At 34.4% G+C, this 22,451-nt stretch overlaps 1 protein-coding gene across 1 annotated transcript; it reads right to left on the bottom strand.

Moving 5' to 3' along the window:
* Positions 1 to 12,570: 12,570 nt before the first annotated feature.
* LOC133200645 (uncharacterized) lies at positions 12,571 to 21,232 on the bottom strand. Its single transcript, XM_061336425.1, has 3 exons — positions 21,057 to 21,232; positions 16,766 to 16,898; positions 12,571 to 12,887 (listed from the first exon to the last, which is right to left on the bottom strand). Exons 1-3 carry the CDS (start codon positions 21,173 to 21,175, stop codon positions 12,789 to 12,791), a joined length of 351 nt encoding a protein of 116 aa, XP_061192409.1. The 5' UTR covers positions 21,176 to 21,232; the 3' UTR covers positions 12,571 to 12,788.
* Between the last annotated feature and the right edge of the window lie 1,219 nt (positions 21,233 to 22,451).

The following is a 22,451-nucleotide window of genomic DNA, read 5'->3' as shown; positions in this document are numbered from 1 at the left end:
ACTCAATTCATATGAAAACTTTTGAAAGCCAAGGTAAATTTTGTATTTTATACTCCCCTAAATACATTTGGTAGTCATACTTGAATGAAAAAAAAAATACTTTGAATTCGCATATATGTATATTTTAAAGAACTCGTTGTACTGATATAACGAATTACGGATATAACGAAGTAAATTCGCAGGTCCCCAGAAGTTCGCTATAACAGAGTTTTATACTGTACAAGTTTATGAATAGAGCCCAGACTCATCATTTTTACCATAAAATTATTTTGCCTGGGGGAAAATTCTTCTGCTGCAGTCTCGTAAATTTATTTCTCTGTACATACGAGGGGCGATCAAAAAGTTCGCGAACTAATAGAATTACTTCCTTAAAAGAAATAAAATGAGGTTTCAGTGTTCATTATTTTTTCAAATATTCCTCTCCGATTTTAATGCACATCTACCATTGTTCTGCCCATGCGCGAATCACGTGATCCAGGCGGTCACGTGACATGCTTCGTAGTGGTCTGTTCACAGAAGCTAAGAGATTTTCCCGAGTTTTATATTTCTTATCATGCAAGTAATTTTTTATAACAAGAACAGACCATCTGTCAGAAATGGTCATATCTCGGCAATAGGATGGGTGGATAAGGATATCCCTTCCCAGAATTAGCATGGTGACCATCACAACCCGAGTCCTCTGTCTCGGGAGCGTCGTTTATCCAATGTGGAAAAGTATGGGCGCCTTCTTTTTTTCATATCTCATATGTTTAAAGTCTAAAGTAAAAGATATTTTAGGGATTTAATAATTATATTATTGCCCAGATATTCAACTATTTTTCTTACTGTAACTTGGCGATCTTTCGAAACAAATTGCTTAACTAAGGACACATCTTTTTACTCGCTTGCTTTCACTGGGCAACAAAACAAACATCATTTTTAACCATCTCCCTGCCTTCACTAAAACATTCAATCCAATTAATGATTGAACTTCTGGTAATTATAAGTCTTTTGTCTTCATAAACTTTGTACAAATTATCATATTCTACTGCAAAGGAATTTCCGAGATATACGTTAAACTTTGCAGCCGTTCATTGCTCGAGTACGACTGAATCAACCGTTTTTTGTCACGAGTGACCTATATACTGACGTCATTTTCACATTGTGACGTCACACGGAGCAAAACATTCTTTAACATCTGCTATTTATAGTACATGTGTATGACTGTATGTGTGCCAAATTTCACTCTGATCTGAATTGTGGTTTTAATAATAATAATAATATATATAATGATAAATAATTTCTATAGCGCCCTATATAATAAAACTATCACCCTAAGGCGCTTTACATAAAATGTACATAAAACATTACATAGATTGCTTTAAAAATAAAATTAGCCTAATATTGAAACTATTGAAAAAAAAATACGGTTGATTAAAAGCCTAGTAGTAAAAATATTTTTAAAAATCACAAAAAAAAGAAGATAAATTTAAAAAGTTAATCAAAAGCTAATTTATAAAAATAGGTCTTCAGTTGTCTTTTAAAACACTGAATGGATTTGGCTTGTCGAATGCGCACCGGAAGGCTGTTCCACAGATGGGCAGCGGCATAGTTAAACTGTCTTTCGCCATACGTTCCGGTGCGCACCCTCGGTAAATTGAGTTGCAGACTACCGTCCGATCGTAGAGTACGGTTAGTTTTACGGATAGTAATCAGTTCCTGTAAGTATATTGGAGCAAATCCATACACTGCTAGGTAGGTGTATACGAGGATTTTATATTTAGGACGGAATTCTACTGGAAGCCAGTGCAGGTCTGCAAGAATCGGAGTGATGTGATCTCTTTTTTTATTTTTTGTTATAAGTCGAGCTGCACTGTTTTGAATTTTTTGTAATCTTTCCATAGAACTTTTGTGAATTCCAAATAGTACACTATTCCCGTAGTCCAGTCTTGAAGTAACTAGAGAGTTCACAAGAGTCTTGCATGCATCTGTTGAGATGAAACTCCTAATCCTTCCAATGTTGCGGAGATGATAATTATAGAATATAGAGATAGTTCGCGAACTTTCTGATCACCCCTCGTATATGAAATCTATAATTTAGGATCACTGTTGAGAGAATTTTAGTAGTGCCAGAGTTTTATCTTGCCTGTAACTTTCTCCCATGCAGTATGTGATTTTGCAGTACATTTGCACTACATTTGGGGAAACTCCTTTTGTATGTTTATTTTGAATTTATAAATACTACTAAAATGGAAGTAACATATCAACACATGACTCTCAAGTGTAAGATGGGAATCGAAATAATTACCAGGGTTCTTGATAAGCGGTGCAACAGAAATATTGTTTTCCTCAGCTTTAATGAGGTGTAGTGGAATGTTTGCTGCGTTGTGTTTGGAAGAGAAGATAATAACTATATAAGCTCCGTTTTGTCCTGGTTTAGTTTTAGTTTGTAGGCATCCATGAAATAATATCTGCTATACACGCTCCTAATCTTGAAAATTAATCGTTCCACCCTTCCATACATGTAGGTCTTCCAAGAGGCCATCAAAATAAAGGAGCTAGTGGAAGGTTTGGTTTTAATCAGACTGAGTCTGTCTTTACTACAACTGTCAGTCTACACGATCCATTGTTGAATACGGATCCCGATGTATTTTCCTAGTATTTAAATATAAGTTTGTGTGGTAACTGAATATCATACAGGTTCAAAGTACTTTTTCATGAACTAAACGTGTTTCCAATAATCATTCAAAAGATATTTCAGTCTGTCTTTACTGAAATTCTCAGTCTACACGATCCATTGTGGAACACCGATCCCGATGTATTTTCATAGTATTTAAAAATAGGTTTGTCTGGTAACTGAACATCATATGGTTTCAAAGTACACAATCATGAGCTCATAAACTTGTATAAATGCTAATTATATAATCCCTGCCTCTCAAAATTCAAAACTCATAAGTTTAATTAAATTGCGCGAGATATTTTTTCCATTTAGGTCAAAGGTCAAGGTCAAGTGGATTGTAATGATGGTAATTTTCATATTGTCTTTTGACAAACAGTGCACATGCATAGACATACCTCTTAAAAGTCAAAAATATGCTGTATATCGTCACTATGAGCTATTTTGAAAAGTAAGTCAAAGGTCACGAGGTCGGTAATCACGGTAATTTACAAAAGCCATAGGTCAAAGCAATATATGTGTAAAATATCAAATCCATACCTCTTAGAGTTCCTGAGATATAGGGTTTGACAATCAGACAGACAGACAGACAGACGCCGGGTAAAGTGATCCCCTAGTCCCGCTCTGCTCTGAAGGCGACACAAAAATTAGCACGTCTTCGGGTTAGTTTTCTTGTAATTTAAATCTGGATAATGGCATAAATATCGCAAAATCTTTTTTTTTTTATAAGAATGACGTTGTAAACTATCGCAACGTCACGCTTGACGCCGTGAACATCGGTCCTGTATACAGTGCAGAAAAACAAAATACCAATTAAAAAAAGAAGAACGAAATTTATGTCTATATATCTTTAATGCATAGTTTAGATATTTTATATGCACAAACGTATTAGGTACATGTAACAATGTGTCTTGTTTGAAACACTTTTTACTACATGTATATATATTTAGTTTTTGATTTTTTAAACTGTAACTAAGAGAGGGATTGAGAGAGGGGCTGCAGGTGCGGTACTCCTAGGGTGAATGAACTGAACTCTTTATAACAGTTTTACTAAAGACAAAATCAAAGACGGATATAACAATTACATCTGATTGACAAACGGATGAGGAAGCTGTTAACATTGGTTACATAAAAGGGGTTTCCGTGATAACTAGCTTACTGTGGTTTCATGATTTATTGTTGATAATACGAACTGCAATTTTGCTCATTTTTTGGGAAACTGTTGAGAGAATTAATCTTCATCCGTGTAATATTTCCGGATATTGCCAAAAAAATTTTTACACTATATATAGGGATACTCATTTTGTTTGCCTTCTTTTTGAATTATTATATAATACTTGTATTTAATAAATAAAATGGAAGAAATTCGTTGTAATGTGTGATCAAGTATAAAAACCACAACTGATCATGTGGGAAACTTTAAATTTGTCTAGAAAGCTTGCAAGAGCCATATGAGCATGTACATGTAACGTTGAATCTCAATCAATTTTGAAAAGAAGTTTAAAATAGTATTTCATGTCATATGCATCGTGATCATAAAACATGATTTACGATGCCTCCACTTGCAATGTAATCAAAGCCGTGGCTCTCATGTTACCCCGCAGGTTGAAGTATGCACTGTTTTTAAATATTTATGACGATGACTCTCAATGTCAAATGGAAATGTAAATAATAACGATATAGTCTTGAAAATCATAAACGGAAGAAAAGTATGAAAAAAGTGAAGCGGGTTAGAGCTTCTCCAATTTGTTTTGTTTTAACGATCAAGAAATCTTTGTATGTACATGTACGCGTAAGCGGGTTATGTACCGGGTATTTTTTCTGCAATAGCTGCAACTTTACTTCCCGTACTAACAAGCAAAGAAAGACATTTTATTGTTTATATTTATATCTATATAAATAATTATTTTCAGTAAGATGAAGTATGTTAAATATTTCATTATTGATATATAATTGTATTAAATTATATGTAAAAGAAAATCAGAAAAGAAATCACAGTAATGAATAATATTGCTTGACAAAAATACATTCAAAAATCCATAGACAACTCGTCATGGTATCTATAAATGCCATTGGGTACATCAATATTATTAGTTATTCATTGTACATGTGTACATTTAAAAAAAAAACAAAAACAAAAAACTATATATAGTTGCATGTCATATGAATTATTACCATTATTATTATATGATTAAACATTTACCAGTCTCTATTTCTCTTGTGCACTGCAGAAATAACACGAAAATAGAGTTCTTGCGAATAAAAATGTGATTTTAGTTCATATCAAAGAAAATATAATATGCTTGCTTCTTATAGGAAGATTTTTGCGCTAGTTCCTCATTGACGACAATTATGTAGTCTTTGGAGACCAAGTTTTTCAACAAACTGTTGGAATTCCATGGGCCCTAATTGAGCTCCCTTATTAGCTGAACTGTTTTATATTCCTATGAAGCAGAACTAATTCAAAAACTTCTACATGAGAAGAAGAAAACACTTTTTTGGCCTTCAATTCGACATTCAGCTATATCGACGATGTTAAATCAATTAACAATAGTTATTTTCGTTCATGGGTCTACTCGATATATCCCAGTGAACTTGAAAAGACACCAAAGAGTATGTCACATCTGTTTCATATTTGGATGTTTCACTGACTGCGAACGATAAAGGCCAACACAACGTAATTTTTTGTATTTACGTATATCTGCAAAGGAATTTTTAAACCCTTATATATATATTCGTCGAGAATGTAAATTCGTGGATGAAGAGTACCCACGAGTTCCATGAATATTGATCGAGCCACCAGGAAATCTAATGATTCCACAATATTCCACTTTCACCCGATTGTAGTGTTTATGTCTCCCAACTTATTTGTACTAAAGAGTTACTCTGAGTACGATCAATATTTAAAGCAAGACATGTACTCACTGATACGTTGATTTTACAGGGATTTCAACAACCTCGTTTAAAGTCGGCATTTCGTAAATTCTGTGATCGTTATAATGATCTTGTTACAAATATAACCTATCATTGGGTCGTATTTCGGCTGACTTGTTTCATACCAATTATTAAGCCTTTGTGTTTATACTGAATTTGACTACGGAATGTTCCGTCTACCTGATCAATACATACGGCCCACGGCGGGTGTCAGCGGTCAACAGGGGATGCTTACTCCTCCTAGGCACCTGATCCCACCTCTGGAGTTTCAGGGGTCCGTGTTTTATGCTCTCTTCACATATTTGTATTGTTCATGGATCTTTTGAGATCGATCACTGTTCATTATCTTCACCTTTTATATATCGGCAATTGTACTATACCCGTATAATCTATGAAAATATAAATATATTAAAGAGTAATTTTAGCAAATAATCTTGTTCATCGCGGTAATAGCACGAAAATAAAGTTCTAGCGAATAAAATTATGATTTTAAGTTCATATAAAAAAAAGCTCGTACGATAGCTCTTAAACGTTCATTTTCCGCCCTATTTTCAAAACCTATAGATACTTCCCATGCACTCGCCAAGTGTTTAAATAAACATTGCCCAATTGTTCCCATATATCTGTATTTATAGTGCCAACAAATATTTCTTTTAAAAATAAAGCGAAAGTAGATTTACCAAAAACTGTCGCATAAAAATGCCCTACCTAAAACCGTCGGAAATACGATATTGTCAGAATTCTATTGCTTTTTATTTTAAACGTGATGATGAAAATGGTTTTGAAGATGAGGAGAAGTGCATAGGAGAAACCCTTGATGAATTGCTTTTAGGAAAAACAAAGTTACATGAAATTCCAACGATAACTGTGTGTCGTCGCAATAACTTAATTTTTACATCAGACAACAGAAGGCTCTGGGTATTCAAAAAACTAGAGGAACTTGGTGGATGTGAGAAAATAGAAGTACGTTATGGCCGCATAAAGCAAAAAAAATTCACAACTGTTAATGCTGGGGTCTCAATTCGAGTTCGCGGAGATCCAGGGGGAAGTGCTTGGAGAACATGGAATAAAGCCCAAATGAACGCAAATCCTAGCAATGAATTGTATGAGTCTCCCATTTACCGGGACGAAATCTGGAGGAGAGAAGGAACTCCATATAACGAACAATTTGAAGAAGTTTTATCATCATTAGGCAATACTTGGCTTGGTCCGCCTACCAGGGTTTCTCGGGCCGCTCTAATCAAGCTTCGTACTCCTAAAGATTTAGCATTCTGTCAAATGCGCAATGTCAGGTATGGAAAAAATCTGGGTGAAAGGTTAGATGATCTGCTGCTATCAAAGGCAGAAATATTCACATGCTCTTTAGATGTTTTTAAATACAATGGCCTTTATTACACAAAAGATTGTGACGAATTATGGCTCTTGAAGACCCTGGACAAATTTGGGAAAAAGCTGGACATAGATTGTACAATAAAAGACAGTCCATCTGATCTTGATCAAGGGTTTTCTTTCTTTTGTTCATTAAATGATTCATTAAAACTAACTACACCTATAGGAGGTGTGCACTGGAAGAAAATAGAGAACATGTCGAATTTAAACACTTTAGAGGATAAATTAGTTCCCGTTTCTGACGTATATTTCACTGTTCCAGCTATATCTGACGTATACGGAGAAGATTCTATTGTCAAAGTTCTTATTGACAGTTTATCAAAGATGACAATTCCACGGAGCTTAAGAGTTATTGAACACAATGGAAGTTTTTACACCCTCGATAACGAAATTTTGTGGGTTGTGAAAGAATTGGAGAAAATTAGGGGTAGCTTGCGAGTTCCAGTGGAAGTAAAGATGCAGATGGACAAGGCTCTTTTCAGCAGTTTTACTTCTGATAAAATTGAAAAGGTGGATATAACAGTAACATCCGACAGACATACACACACATCTGTACGGACGAGGAACCTTTCATCATTTAATACAATCTACCATTAAATCAAATGCTGACTGACGTTTTCGCCATTATTTTACACACTGAATTGTCCACAGATTTTTTTCCGTTTTTCTCCATCATGACAAGGAGAACACGGCGGGTGTGACCGATCGGCAGGGGATGCTCACTCCTCCATGGCACCTGATCCCACTTCTGATGTTTTAGTGGTCCGTGTTTACTCTGCTTCTCATTTGTATTGTTTGAATGCATGGACTTTCGAGCTTGAATACTGTTCGTTATCTCCATATTTCACATAAAGACGGTTTCCGTGTAACCTAGCTTACTCTTGTTACATAATTTTTCGTGATTTTTTTTTTGTTTTTCTCTGTAAGAGGGACAACGAAATTGAGGGAACAACATGCTACAGATTTTGTTAATGATAGAATAGGACAAGGAAGCAGTCCAGAAATTTACCTGTCAATATTTCCTACCAAACAACGAAATTTGATGTGTACGAAAATTGACGAATATCCACCTCCTTTTTGCAATGGGTACATGTATCACCCATTGAATAAAATCGAGACAAGAGACCCTAGTTTATTAGTTGTACGTTCGTCTATAATTAATGTGGGAAAAAACTCTTCATGTGTATATGGTGCATTCTGAGCATTTTCCACCCAAAATGCTTATTTGTTTTTCGTTTATTTTTAAAAAGCCACTTGTATCCTGTTAACATAATATATACATGTATTAGTTTAAGAATAGAGCCCAGTCTCATCATTTTCACCATGCGTAAAAAATATTTTGATTGGGGAAAAATTCTTATGTTTGCAGTCTCGTAAATTATTATTATTATTATTATTATTTTGGTATATGAAATCTATAACTTAGGATCACTATTGAGAGAATTTTTTTAAATCTTGCCATGCAGTATTTGATTTTGCGCACATTTTTACTTCATATGGCAGTGGCGTGTATTCCTTTCTGTTGATGTGTAGGCTAATGTGGAGTCGAAGTTTTCACCAGGCGCAAAGAACCAGTACGATAAGATTTCACCCCCTATTAAAAAAGGGGTGGCACCCACCGAGAAAAAAATCAGGAAAAGGCAAAGTGGCGTTGTATTATATAAAGAAGTTTATAATTAGGTTCGCTAATAAAAGATGTTTTTACATGTTTTCTGGTTTTTATCAAATATGAAGGGAAATAAATTTCAGTGTTTTACCTGAGATATTTTAAGTGAACTTGAAGGCATCCATTGGTTGTCATTTTGAACAGTGAATATATAGTAATATAAAATAATTTTAAGCAATAATGAAAATAAAATCTTCATTACCATTTAACAAAATTGAAAAATTTAAATCCTGCACAATCCAGTGCTTAGGTAATTAGGAAAGTTTCTTTTTGAATTATGCGTTTTAAACAATATTTTGCTTTTAATACGTTTTTCTAATAGTATGAAAATATATCCCGTAATTTTTTTTTCTATTTAATTGTTGAATATGTAACATTTTTCCGCCCTTGACGTCAAATAAAATCATGATCAAAATTTTCTGATCTTTTCTCCTTTTTTCAACCATACTACAATATAAATCTTTATTTTTACAACTTGAGAAAATGATGTGTAGGATAAAGCGTTTATGCCTATATGGAAAATACACCACTGTTTGGGGATACTCCTTTTGTATGTCTATTACATGTATTTAGATTATAGTCTTTTATTTAGATTTATAAATACTTGTATTTTTAATAAAGAACATTATACAAAAATCTGATTAATATATGTTCAAGGTACTAAATACAATTGATCATGTGGGACAGTGTGAGTTGGATTGTCAAGAGAAAGGTTGCAAACGCTCCCCTAGACCTGTACTTGGTTACTGTTAGCCTTTTAGACTTTGCTTTGTCAAATGTTCTCTTAATTCACCATCACTGTCGTCATTTTCTTTTCACTATTTTCAGAACGGTTTTAACAGTCTTCCAGTATACCATATATTTTCTACAGTCCAACCTTCTATAAAAATACAAGTGTTATTCATTCATGATTAATTAATTCAATCCTTCTCCACAAGAGGCGAAACACTATTAAAATTTACTATTTTTTTCTTTGAAAGTATGTGTTATGCGGAAAGAAAGAGGGTGTTCAAGGCGAGAACAATCCCCCGCTCTGAGGCAGGATTTTTACAATTTTCAAAGTTTATGGAAAAATTATTTCTACAATAATATTTCCAGTGATGGCATCTCCAATACAATTTTATTGAGTGATTTATTGGGTAATAATTTGTTTTAAAAGTTGCCAGTAAAGCATATTTTAGAACAAAATGAGTTTATTGGAGCCATAAAAGTGATTTTTGAATATGAATGGGTTAAGTCTCCATTCTACATTAACGTTTGAATGACGGACAGTTAAAAGTAAAATCCATTTTATGTTTCCAAAAATTGGAGTCTGAACCCATTCTATATGAAAATCGAAAAGTTCTGAAAAAAATAACGTTTCAACAAACTTGTTCATTTTAAATCAAATAGACACGCACCAACCACCAAAAAAAAAAAAAAAATAGACTTCGTGGCTTAGTGGTTAACGCGTTCGAATCAGTCTTCCTGATTCCTGAAAAAAAAAACCCAAACAAACAAACAAAAAACAAACAAACAAAAAAAAAACAAACAAAAAAACCTTCAGTCTAACGCCTAACCGTGAGCTTTGGAGAGTTTTCGAATCAAGTGTGAACTTTTAATTTTTCATAACCTAAAAATACATGTGTAGAAATATAAATTATTTATTAACGTTTTTTTTCCCTCAATAAAATAAAGGAATCAAATGTGTAATAGATTATATGGACAAGCCAAGGGTCATTTCACACACATGATTTACTGTAGAAGCACATATTTTCATGGGGATAAAATTTCGTTGATTTGTAATCTTGAAAGGTTTCGTGGGCATTGAATTTCGTTGTTTGAAAGTAACCCTATTCAATATATAGTCAATGACATATAAAAATTTCATGTACGCTTCAATTTCGTTCATAATTGTTAGCAATTAACGAAATTTAATCCCCAACAAATATTTCTTTTACAGTAAGTATCATTTTTCCTCCGGAGATGTGTAGTCGTAAGCGTCTTAGTATCAAATCAATAATATATTCAGGATTTTTATCGCTAGGGTTCGAATCCCATAAATACCACATTATTTTTTTTAAATAAAAGAATACTTTTTTCGATAATTTCTTTTTTTTCTCTCAGAAAAGTTTTGTTTATCATAATGTCATAATTACAATAATGAGAACTTTAAATACTTCATTCAAAAATTGAATATGATTCTTATGTATCTAAAGCTATTATAGGCATTCTGAACGCCATGTTCACCCATCTTCTTTCTCTTTCCCCGTAAATGTTCATAAGACCAAGCCCTGAGGTCTATTGGTTGTCGCAGTGTTTCAGAGGTATGTTCTACTACGACCGTTCCGCAGTTGCTGTAGAAACAAGCATGCATATATTGAGCACATTGAAAATTCACATGAAAAAAAAAAAAATTAGACATAAAATTTTCATAAACGTGTAAGAGGAGATGCAGATAAGGGATGGCTACCCCCAAATGTTATGGACGTATACACTTATAAGTTGTACAAACGGAAGGACGGACATCCCTATCACTATAACCCTCCCCCCCCCCCCACACAACTTTTTCAAGCGGGGAATATATGGCCAACTTGTTTGAACTAGCAATAATATGGCGTTAACTTTAATAATATATATACAATTAGTTAACACCATTTAAGTGGAGAAAATTCTGAAAAAGGTGTCTGTCCTAGATGAAAAAAATACAATATCTGAATGGTACATAAGTATAACTGTAACTTTTAAAAAAAAATTAAACAACCATATGCATTTTACAAAGAAGTTTTCCATTCACTTTGCTTTATAAACAAAGAAATCATTCTAAAATCCCAATCGGCTTCAGTTAAAATCTGAATTTTCACCCTACTAGTCTTCATTACATGGTGTCACTTACGTCGCGGGTTCGAATCCCACTGTGGGACGTGGAGACCGGTCCTTCGGATGAGACCGTATAAACCGAGGTCCCGTGTCGCAGTAGATGCTGGCACGAAAAAGATCCCTCACTGCTCAATGGCCGTAAGTGACGAGTATAGGACAAAATTTGCAGCTCTCCACCGGCAAGTGGCGGCGTCTCCATATGAGTGAAAAATTCTCGAGAGGGACGTTAAACAACATACAAACAAACAAACATGGTGTCACTGCGCACCTTCTTTCTCACTTTTCAATCGGACAGATATTTGGAGTTTCGGAATTCCTATAGCAAAACTATTTATACTGCCATTCTTCCTATAATATTGGGGGCACCCATCTCTCATCCGCAACTTCTCCTACACCACTGAAAAATTTACATTCACAGAAACTTTCTTACATAGTGTCATTGTACACCTCCTATTTTACGTTTCACGGACAGATTTTAGGGTTTCCCATCGAAAAACAAAGACACCCGTCATTCTTTCTGTAATATCGGGGTAACCATCTCCATCTTCTTCCACACCACTGAATAAAACTTAAGAGATTTCACAGAATCTTTATGACAGTGCCCTTGTGCACCCTCTATTCTTCGTTTCTAACAGACAGATATTTGGGGTTTCTCATAACAAAACTTAGGACTTTGCCATTAGACAGTAAAACACCCTTTTAGCGAACACGCTTATACTGAATGAGGCTTAAAGCCAAGTAATTTTAATTCCCCTTGATTTTAAAATAAATTGTATACTTAATGCTTAACGGATATAACAAATTACGCTTATAACGAAGCAAAATTGTCCGTCCTTGGCACCTTATTATAAGTGTGTTTTAGTGTACTTATGTAGGAGCACGGATATCATTTTGTGAGCTCAGTGCTCACAGTACCTCTAGTATTTTATTTTAATATATTTTCTGAACAGTTTATGCAGTAGTAAAAAAAATCCCCATTATGTTCAATTTTTTTGTATTTTTTAAATAACCTGTCTCCTACTTCAAATAAAGCAATTAACACCAAGATAAATAAAACCAAGAAGAATTTTTCAATTATTTTTCAATTATTTTTCGCTTAGATGAATTTCTCATGCACACAATACACAAAATAAGCATTACTTCTTCAGTTAAAACATTGTTGAGAAAACTTGGCACAAATTGCACTGAATTTTCCTATTTGAATTCTTTCATGACAACAGTCAACAAGTCTTTGAATTTTTATATACATGTACAGTATACAGAAGAGGTAAACGTTAATGGCGGCTAGCTAGATTCTGATTTTAGCAGACCCTCCCCATCTGGGGGGATACCTAGCTCCTCGTCGGTCCACTGGGAGGCATCAGGAAGTGTGTGATGACCGCCCTAAAACAGATGGGAAATATTCAAAGTGTGCAGGGTAAAGTCCAATAATAAAACGTTATAGCTAGTAAAAATTTAGTTAATTCATGCTTACAGTACTTTTAAGTAATATTATATCACACAGTACACAATATGATAAATCAAAATGGAAAATAAAACTTAATTATCAAGTGCAGCAATGACAAATAAATATCGATCATCCTTTATGAATAACTTGACCCAAGTTTAAGAGCAATGCTTTTTATATATCACTGAGACTTAAGATATTTTCACAATTCTTTTACTTCTGAAATTTTTGAATTAAACAAACTTTAATCATCATTAGATATCAAGTTCTACTCAAGTTTTTGACATTTCTACCCCTGATATTTATTGAGGTTAGATTCCATACAATTTCTTAATTTTTTTTCAATCTGGAAAAGATATGGTTTGACATAAAAGTCTTGGCACAAGTGAACTTGAACTCATTTTACCTAAGGATGCATTGCTCAGTGGCTTTGAAGAAGCTAAAAGAATGTTAGAACAAGTAACCAAGAGGCCCGTGGGCCACATCGCTCACCTAAGCACATTGGCTAGGCAAAAGCACAAATCAGTTCAGTATTGAAAAGACCGGGGGGTGGGGGTTTAAACTACCTGATGATGCTTCCATGTCAATGTAACAAATGGCTTTGTTGTACTTGAGAAGGTTTTAAAAAAAATTTCCCATATATTCCTTTGTAAAAATTTGATCCCCCATTGTGGCTCCTCCCTATCCCAGGGGTCATCATTTGAACAAACTTGAATCTACACTACCTGAGGATGCTTCCATATCAATTTGACTAAACATAGCTTTTCTGTTCTTGAGAAGAAATATTTCTTCTATATTTCTTATGTAAAACTTTCCATCCCCCATTGGGCCCCACCCTACCCCTGATGATGCTTCCATGTCAGTGTAACAAATGGCTTTGTTGTACTTGAGAAGATTTTTAAAAAAAATTCCCATATATTCCTTTGTAAAAATTTGATCCCCCATTGTGGCTCCTCCCTATCCCAGGGGTCATCATTTGAACAAACTTGAATCTACACTACCTGAGGATGCCTCCATATCAATATGACAAACATAGCTTTTCTGTTCTTGAGAAGAAATATTTCTTCTATATGTTCTTATGTAAAACTTTCCATCCCCCATTGGGCCCCATCCTACCCCTGTGGGTCATCATTCAAAACAGGATCTACACTACCTGAGGATGCTTCCATATCAAAATGACTAATCATGGTTTGCAGTTATTTTCCTTTATATTTCTATGTAAAAGTTTGATCCTCCATTGTGGCCCTGCCCTACTCCCGGGGGTCATGGTTTGAACAAACTTGAATCTACACTACCTGAGGATGCTTCCATATAAATATGACTCATCATCGCTTTGCTGTTCTTGAGAAGATTTTTAAAGATTTTTCCTATATATTTCTATGTAAAACTTTGATCCTCCATTGCGGCCCCGCCCTACCCCCAGGGGTCATGATTTGAACAAACTTGAATCTACACTACCTGAGGATGCTTCCATATAAATATGACTCATCATGGTTTTGCTGTTCTTGAGAAGAAGATTTTTAAAGATTTTTCCTATATATTTCTATGTAAAATTTTGATCCTCCATTGTGGCCCCGCCCTACCCCCGGGGGTCATGATTTGAACAAATTTGAATCTACACTACCTGAGGATGCTTCCACATGAGTTTCATCTTTCCTGGCCCTATGGTTCTTGAGAAGAAGATTTTTAAATGATGCCATTATTTTTTCAGTAATTCCTAATTATCTCCCCTTGAAAGAGGGCCAGGCCCTTCATTTGAACAAACTTGAATCCCCTTTACCCAAGGATACTTTGTGGCAAGTTTGATTGAAATTGGCCCAGTGTTTTTTGAGAAGAAGCCGAAAATGTGAAAAGTTTACAGACAGATGGACAGACAGATGGACGGACAGATGGACCGACAGACGGACGCCGGAAAAATGTGATCAGAAAAGCTCACTTGAGCTTTCAGCTCAGGTGAGCTAAAAAGGGACCTTTATAGTCATCTGAGTACAAATCATGATTTTTTTTTCATCATTTTCTTGAAGAATTAGCCACCTTTAATTTTTTCCCCAAGTTTTTGATGCGGTTAAAGTAATAAACATATGCCTACAAGAACTTCATATTTTTCTACTAGAGATATTAATGTTGTTAAATTAATGTAACTGATGAAGGAGAAATATAAGACAGACCAGAATTCTCTGATGAGACTGTAGCTCTACTGGTTTTACTTATATAGGAAGATAAAAGAAGCACTTGGACTTGAAACTTTGCAACAGCAATAAATAGAATAATGATCCATGGTTTAGTCTGTTTTTGTGGCAAGATTTATTGCAATCAGAATAAAATTGTAGGAGGAGTAGTCTTTTAAAATAATTTTACAGAAATTTTGATTTAAGTAACCATGGCAACATCATTCAACAAAATCAAAAAGCAATAATGACAATTATGTATCTTAGTGTAGTCTACTTGTATGCCAAGTTATACTGAAATCAGACAAAACATGTAGGAGGAGTACATTTTGAAAGTTTTTCAAAAAAATTCTATTTTTAGTAACCATGGCAAAACCGCTCATCAAAATCCAAAAATGGTATAGAGAATTAGGTATCTTAGTGTAGTCTACTTGTGTGTCAAGTTATACTAAAATCAGACCAAAACTGTAGGAGGAGTAGTCATTTTGAAAGTATTTCAAGGAAATCTCTAGTTTTAGTAACTATGGCAACACCGTTCATCGAAATCAAAAACCGATAAATAGAATTATGTATCTTTGTGTAGTCTACTTGTGTGCCAAGTTATAATGAAATGAGATCAAAAATGTAGGAGGAGTAGCATTTTGAACGTATTTCAAGGAAATTTCTGTTTTTAGTAACCATGGCAACAGCGTTCATCGAAATCAAAAACCGATAAAAAGAATTATGTATCTTTGTGTAGTCTACTTGTGTGCCAAGTTACATTGAAAAGAGATCAAAACTGTAGGAGGAGTAGTGTTTTGAATGTATTCACAGAAATTTCTATTTTTAGTAACCATGGCAACAACATTCATTGAAATCAAAAACCGATACACAGAATTATGAATCTTAGTATAGTCTACTTGTGTGCCAAGTTATAATGAAATCAGACCAAAACTGTAGGAGGAGTAGCGTTTTGAAAGTTTTTCACAGAAACTTCTATTTTTAGTAACCATGGCAACACTGTTTATTGAAATCAAAAACAGATATACAGAATTATGTATCTTAGTGTAGTCTACTTGTTTGCCAAGTTATATTGAAATCAGACCAAAACTGTAGGAGGAGTAGCATTTTGAAAGTTTTTCACAGAAATTTCTATTTTTAGTAACCATGGCAACACCCTTCATTGAAATCAAAAACCGATACACAGAATTATGTATCTTAGTGTAGTCTACTTGTGTGCCAAGTTATATTGAAATCAGACCAAAACTGTAGGAGGAGTAGCGTTTTGAAAAATTGTTTACAGACGGACGGACAGACAGACAGACAGACAGACAGACGGATGGACGACGGACACCTTACTATCGCATAAGCTCTTCTGGTCTCTGACCAGTAGAGCTAACAAGACCAGGATTCAAACCAGAGCTCCCTGAATTTCTAGTCTACTACACGCAAGCGAGCTTGCCACCAGTGATTGAAACTGCCTGCCACATTTTAAAGAACCTAAGTCAATTTCATGACAGCATATTATTTGGAGCAATCTTCTACATGTTCTAATGTTTGTTTTGTTTAAACATAGCAGAAAAATTTCTTACTTCTTGCTCCCATGCACTGACGATAAATGTGACACTGAATCATAGACAAAATATTTCTAGTAAATCAATACATACTGTCCAGTGATCAAAATGTGCAATCATAAAGTAAGAGATCCGTGTAAATCCAACCAGAAGTAGTACATTTCCAATGATCCACATAACATCGTTAGGGGCTGGGCGTCCAATGGATACCTTGTAGGTCCTCTCTCTGAAACAAAATGTACCAGGTACATTATGAACAAATCATATCTAACAACATGAACAAGAGGCCTCTAGTATAGATGGTTTTCCTATGATGTATTTTTCCTAGGAGTTATTCCCCTTGGCTGCCATCTTGTAGGTCAAAGTAGTGAATTCTCCTCTTTGAGCAACCAATTTTAAAAGATGCATGCCAAAAATATATGGGAAAAAATATTTACAATATTGAAATTATGAATTAATTTAAAAGAAGCTTTAACAAACGTATATTCATAAGAAAAACTGTGTTATCTTTACCCCAGTGCCCAGTATAACAAATTGAACTTGGTTGAATAATGAAAGGATCTGTGGATGTTGACCTACAATATGGCGGCCATGGGAAATAGGGCTGTCATCGTTCCATAATTTTTCCGGGTCGGGTCGGTTCTGTAAATTTTCGGTTCGGTTTCGGGTTTTTCGGTTTGGTTATTTACTTCTATTTTAAACCTTAATTTCAGGAATAAAACTTAAAAATCTTTATTAAGGTCTTCCGTCTTCACTGAAGACCTTATAGTGATTCTACTGTTTCTTCTTCTTATTATTATTATTTTTCCGCCTATCGAATTTTGTGCACGCGATTTCTTGAAGACTACTTGATGGATTTACATGAAATTCGCAGGAACAATATGTTGTAAACTGAAGTTATTTTATCCGAGAGAAAATTTGGAAATTTACTTCTGGTGCCAAGTTACGGACCATTTTCTGAATTTAAAAATGACATTTTGTCCGCGGATAATCTCAAGAACGGTAAAAGATGTCAATGTGAAACTTTCAGGGATTATAGATCGTGATAAATACTTGCCAGGACGTGACTTTTCGTTCGTCGTCATTACTTCCGGTCGTTACCAGATGCGAATTTAAAAAGTTGATTTTTTAAAACTTTTTTGATTTTCAATATTTTTCTTTGATAGTAGTAGTGGTAATAGAGGCACTTCTGAAAATGCTTAATATATAATTTGTTTTCAAATTGATCAATCTAAACTCTAGATATTCGCATTTTAAAATTTGAAGCTGTCTTCCCAAACTCCGACGAGCAGGTCGGCACTCGGAGCTCCTCGGTTGGCTCGTTCCTCGCACGCTAACCTCGGACGTCAATGGTGTTCTACCATGTTGCTGATACAGTCATGTTATCTTATTTGAAATCCCTCCAAATGTTATACCTTTAAAGTCTGAGTTACTTTCAAGCACGCCCAACACTATGATTTGCTTTCAAAGACTACTTACATGATGTTGTGATCAAAACCAATATCCAAGGAAGAATTAGACAAGAGAAAAAAATGTTTGAAGAACTTTATGCAGAGTGAAATATGAAATGAGTTACAAGGCAGTTTCCGGCGGAGAAATGTAATCGATATGATGCATATTTCTCCACCAATCACTTCCGAGGTTTGTATGGAGCGTAGCGGAGTCAGTCGAGGATTGCCGATTGGCAGGTTGGAGTTTACGGAGACATCCGAGCGTCTTGTTGAACGAAACTACCATAAGGATCAATGAAATATGAAGGAATTGTTGGATCTTTCAGATTATGAAATGGATAATCTGTCTTCGAAAACATAAATAATCTGACCTCCTAATGCAATAAAATGAGTAATTTGTACGGTACATACAATAATATATATGAGAATTGAGACCATTCAATAGAACATACATTTCAAAGAAAAGGCGCGAAGATTTACTCGTGACGTAATGTATCGTGACTCAACTTTCATAGTAGAAAAATGGTCTGATGTAGAAGTGCAGAAAAAGATTACACGGACATGTTTGTATGAAATACAGGTATATGGAATTGCATGGAATAAAAAGTTGAATACACAAAGAATAAAGGAAGTAAACAGTATCATCAGTTCCTCAGTAATAGATTATTTGTTATTGTTTAAACTCAAGTAACGAATTCCGATGTGAATCTGCTTGCACAAAATTTGGCTAGCTAACTCTCATACTATAATTCCGCACTATATAAAAAAACTTTTAACCTCCCTGACGCTCGTTACTTCAGGCAATGATACAAAGTTAACATTGATGATGGCTGGTAAAAATGCGCTGGTGTAGTGGCTTCCATATTGAATTTTCACGAAGGCGATCTGGGTTTAATCCCGAATTTGTTTGCTTAAATTTACGTTTTCAACTTTATAAATGATGTCGAGTGTTTTTTTTTTTTAGAGATGATAGAACACGATTTCTAGATTGGCAAAGGGACCTTTTCATGCGTCGTCGTTAGTTCGGGTCGCTTCTGGAAGTGAATTTAAAAAATCAAATTTTTCAACTTCAATATTTTTCTGTATTATTTGTAAGTTTAAGAGAACCTCCTTTCTTAATACTAAATATATAATTTGTTTTCGAATTGATAAATCCAAACTCTTGATATTTGTCAATTTCACTTTGAAGTAGGAGTTGAAATGGCGTAATGGTTAGCACGTTGGATTCTCACACTGACGACCAGGGTTAAATCTCCAGAGTGTCACTTTTTCAGCTTGAATTTACATTTTTATTTTCAAAATCGGACGGAAGACCTCTCATTGCTCTCAATGAGTTTCTAGTTTGTTACATTAAATTTACCATGAAAACTAATCTTAACCATGTTAACGTCTTAATATCTGTGTTTGGGACTACGAGGCCAACGATTCGCTTCAACATGACCATTCTTGCCAGTTTTGATAATTATCCCATCCTTTCATTACAAGTGTTTTGTCATGGATGAAGTATATTTCAGTTGTGATATTTATTTATCACTGTTATCATCATTTTTCGCATAAAAAAAAAATTCTAAAATATAAATCTGACCCGAACCGAAAAAATGGAACTGAAACTGAACCGAACAACTTGGACTGCGGTTTTCAGTTATTTCGGGGAACCGTGAAAGCCCTAATGGGAAATAACTCTTGCTTAAATCACCTTATTGGAAAACTATCTATTGAACCATAACCCTCACCTTAGTGACCTAGTGGGACCCCCCCTCCCCCCCCCCTCAATCCCCCATCAAAAAAAAAAAAAAAAGAATGAAAATGAAACTGACCTGCACAAATGTTATTTATCAGGTTTATATTACTTATTAGCTACATGTACGTAGCTTGAATTATCTACTAGGTGGCTTTATGTAGCTACTTGAAGTAACTTGATTTAGCTATTTTAATGCAAGTTTTTTTTATTCATAAAAGAAAAAAAATTGCACCCGTTTTTTTGTTTGCAAGTATATGACTATAAATTTAATTTGTTCTATATACCAGTAGAGTCTTAAAAGCAACCTAGAGAAAAGATAATATAAACATTGCTGCTTTTGAACACTTTAAGCAAAATGTTTATTTATAAAGTGTAATAGTTTGGTCCGTGGATATCGGCCTGGGTAGCTCATTCGGTAGAGCACCTGACTAGAGATGCAGGGGTCCCGGTTCGATTCCCGGTCCAGCCATACATTTTCTTCGTTCCTATTGCAGATTTGGTGCCATGACCAGGATTCGAACCTGGGTTGTTGCGGCTACAACGTGAAGTACTACACTTTAATACGTATATTAACTCCTGGTCAGGCTAGTCTGTTCAAAAATTTTGCTTGGTCCAAGGTGTTTTTTTTTTTTTACAAGGTTTAATGTGTCAATATGGTCAATAATCTTTGGCCGACCTCTTAAGGCCGTAATGTCATTTGGCCGAGATTTCTACCATCACAATCGACATTAAGAAAACGGAATTTGACATCACTACTCATATTCTCTTCTGATCCCACAAAAGATCCAAAACTTCTTGTGTATCAATCTCTCAGATTGTACATATAAATGAAGACTTGTCTAAAATTATTGCATTCAATGTACTTGTTTGTCCAAACTTATTGCATTCAATGCACTTTTTTGTCCAAACTTATTGCAATCAATGTATATTTTATTCAATATTTATGCAAATTTGCAACATTTTTTGATAAATAATAAAAATATATTTTGGAATTTTTTTCCGCATTTTTTGCACTGTAAATTTATATCACGTTTGCCAAGTGGACATAAGTATTGACCATGCGCACTGGAAGTCAATGTAAAATAAAAGTATATACATGTAAATATTCACTCTATTCACATTTGTAACTTCCACTTCCAGTGCCCAAATATCTGACAACCCCCTCTACAATGACCTTATTTTCTTAGCCTACCCTAGAGGAAGTCCTCGCGGATGTGAGCCTCCTAAACGCACAGACGAGGTGTGGATACTTCTGCGTGGACTCCGCACACAAAGCTGGGCCAAACTGGACACCAGCCGCCGCGACATCATGATGTTATTGTTGTCTCCTCCACAAGGACACTTTACTAGTTCTCACGAGTACAGGGAACTAGTTTGTAAAAGTGAACAAAACTCATATAACCGGATAAATTTGGAAAATGTTTTCTGATGCATATTATGTAGTGGGAATTTGATACTTGATATAGACATTTTAAAATAAAGGGGTTCAGTCATAAAACAGTATATGGTCATTTCATTTTTAACTAAATTATATTCCATTTAAGAACCAATTTGTATAAAATCTTAAAAAAAATTCATTGCGCATGTGAACTCAATTTTTGTCCTGAATTTTCCACTATAGGCCCTAAATTGTTTTTTTCTGGGATGGTTTACAAAATGTGAAATATTGATCATTAAGGATAATAAAATTTATGAAATCATCAAGTCAAAATTTCTAATATGAGAATTCTATAATCATGCAATTTCTTAACAAAATTTGTGCTGTAAAATTTTCAATATCGCATTTGATATCTTAGATAGAATGTTCTATCGTTAAAATGATATTGTCCTACGGACCCGGTTTAACGATAGAATTCGTTCCGTGTATTGACAATGTTGCAAAATAATTTCAATTTTCAATTCAATTTATTGATTCACCAATCATGTTGGCATACAACCATGTTACGAACAAAATGAAAAATACAGTGTGTTTTCAGATTACTAAAACATATACTAAAGTACATACATACATGCAAGTGTACAAATCAGTGAAGTCAACTACGTTTACAACTTGAAGTTATACATAATCATTATGCAAATAGTATAAACAGTATAATATGGACAGAGATAAACTAATTAATGCATTAAATATATATTATTGTGCTCTATTTTTAGAACGCAATTCAAAACATTCATGTAAAAATTCGCATAGCCTTCTAGAATGAACTGCATTGTCAGGATTACAAAGTACTTTACAATGATTTTCCTTCAACATGTTATCATTTAAATTATAGATGTTCAATAAACACGGGCGATAACTCGTACTCTGTGCATTTTCTATGAACAATCCAGAGAGTTCCGAATGTCAACATGGCGTTAAATTTGAAGCGAGGAAAAAACGTTGAGAAAATGAGTTGAATTTTCGTATTTATATGTATTATTTTTTAGGTTAAAAGACATATACCATCTCAAAAGGTTTGTTATGATTAATTTGGTAGTTATTTTTAGTGCAACTCCCTTTGTATTCTTCAAAATCATTTCGGAGTGGATCCACTCCGATTTGCTACATTGCAAGTACATGTATATGGGACGTATTCTAACTGTGGTG

The sequence above is a fragment of the Saccostrea echinata genome, unplaced genomic scaffold (assembly GCF_033153115.1).
Source record: "Saccostrea echinata isolate AGI-Se365-2 ecotype Australia unplaced genomic scaffold, CSIRO_AGI_Sech_v1 ptg000040l, whole genome shotgun sequence".
Classification (NCBI taxonomy): domain Eukaryota; kingdom Metazoa; phylum Mollusca; class Bivalvia; order Ostreida; family Ostreidae; genus Saccostrea; species Saccostrea echinata.
Note: the sequence above shows the minus strand (reverse complement) of the source record. Positions and strands in the feature narration are given on the sequence as shown.

What these genes read in the sequence shown, in the direction of transcription:
- LOC133200645 (XM_061336425.1), bottom strand. Translation starts at nt 21,175, where the DNA reads ATGATGTCGCGGCGGCTGGTGTCCAGTTTGGCCCAGCTTTGTGTGCGG. An exon ending in CCGCGAGGACTTCCTCTAGG is followed by an intron (nt 16,899 to 21,056) that starts GTAGGCTAAGAA and finishes ATTTTGTTTCAG; the next exon opens with AGAGAGGACCTACAAGGTAT. An exon ending in CACATTTTGATCACTGGACA is followed by an intron (nt 12,888 to 16,765) that starts GTATGTATTGAT and finishes CATCTGTTTTAG; the next exon opens with GGCGGTCATCACACACTTCC.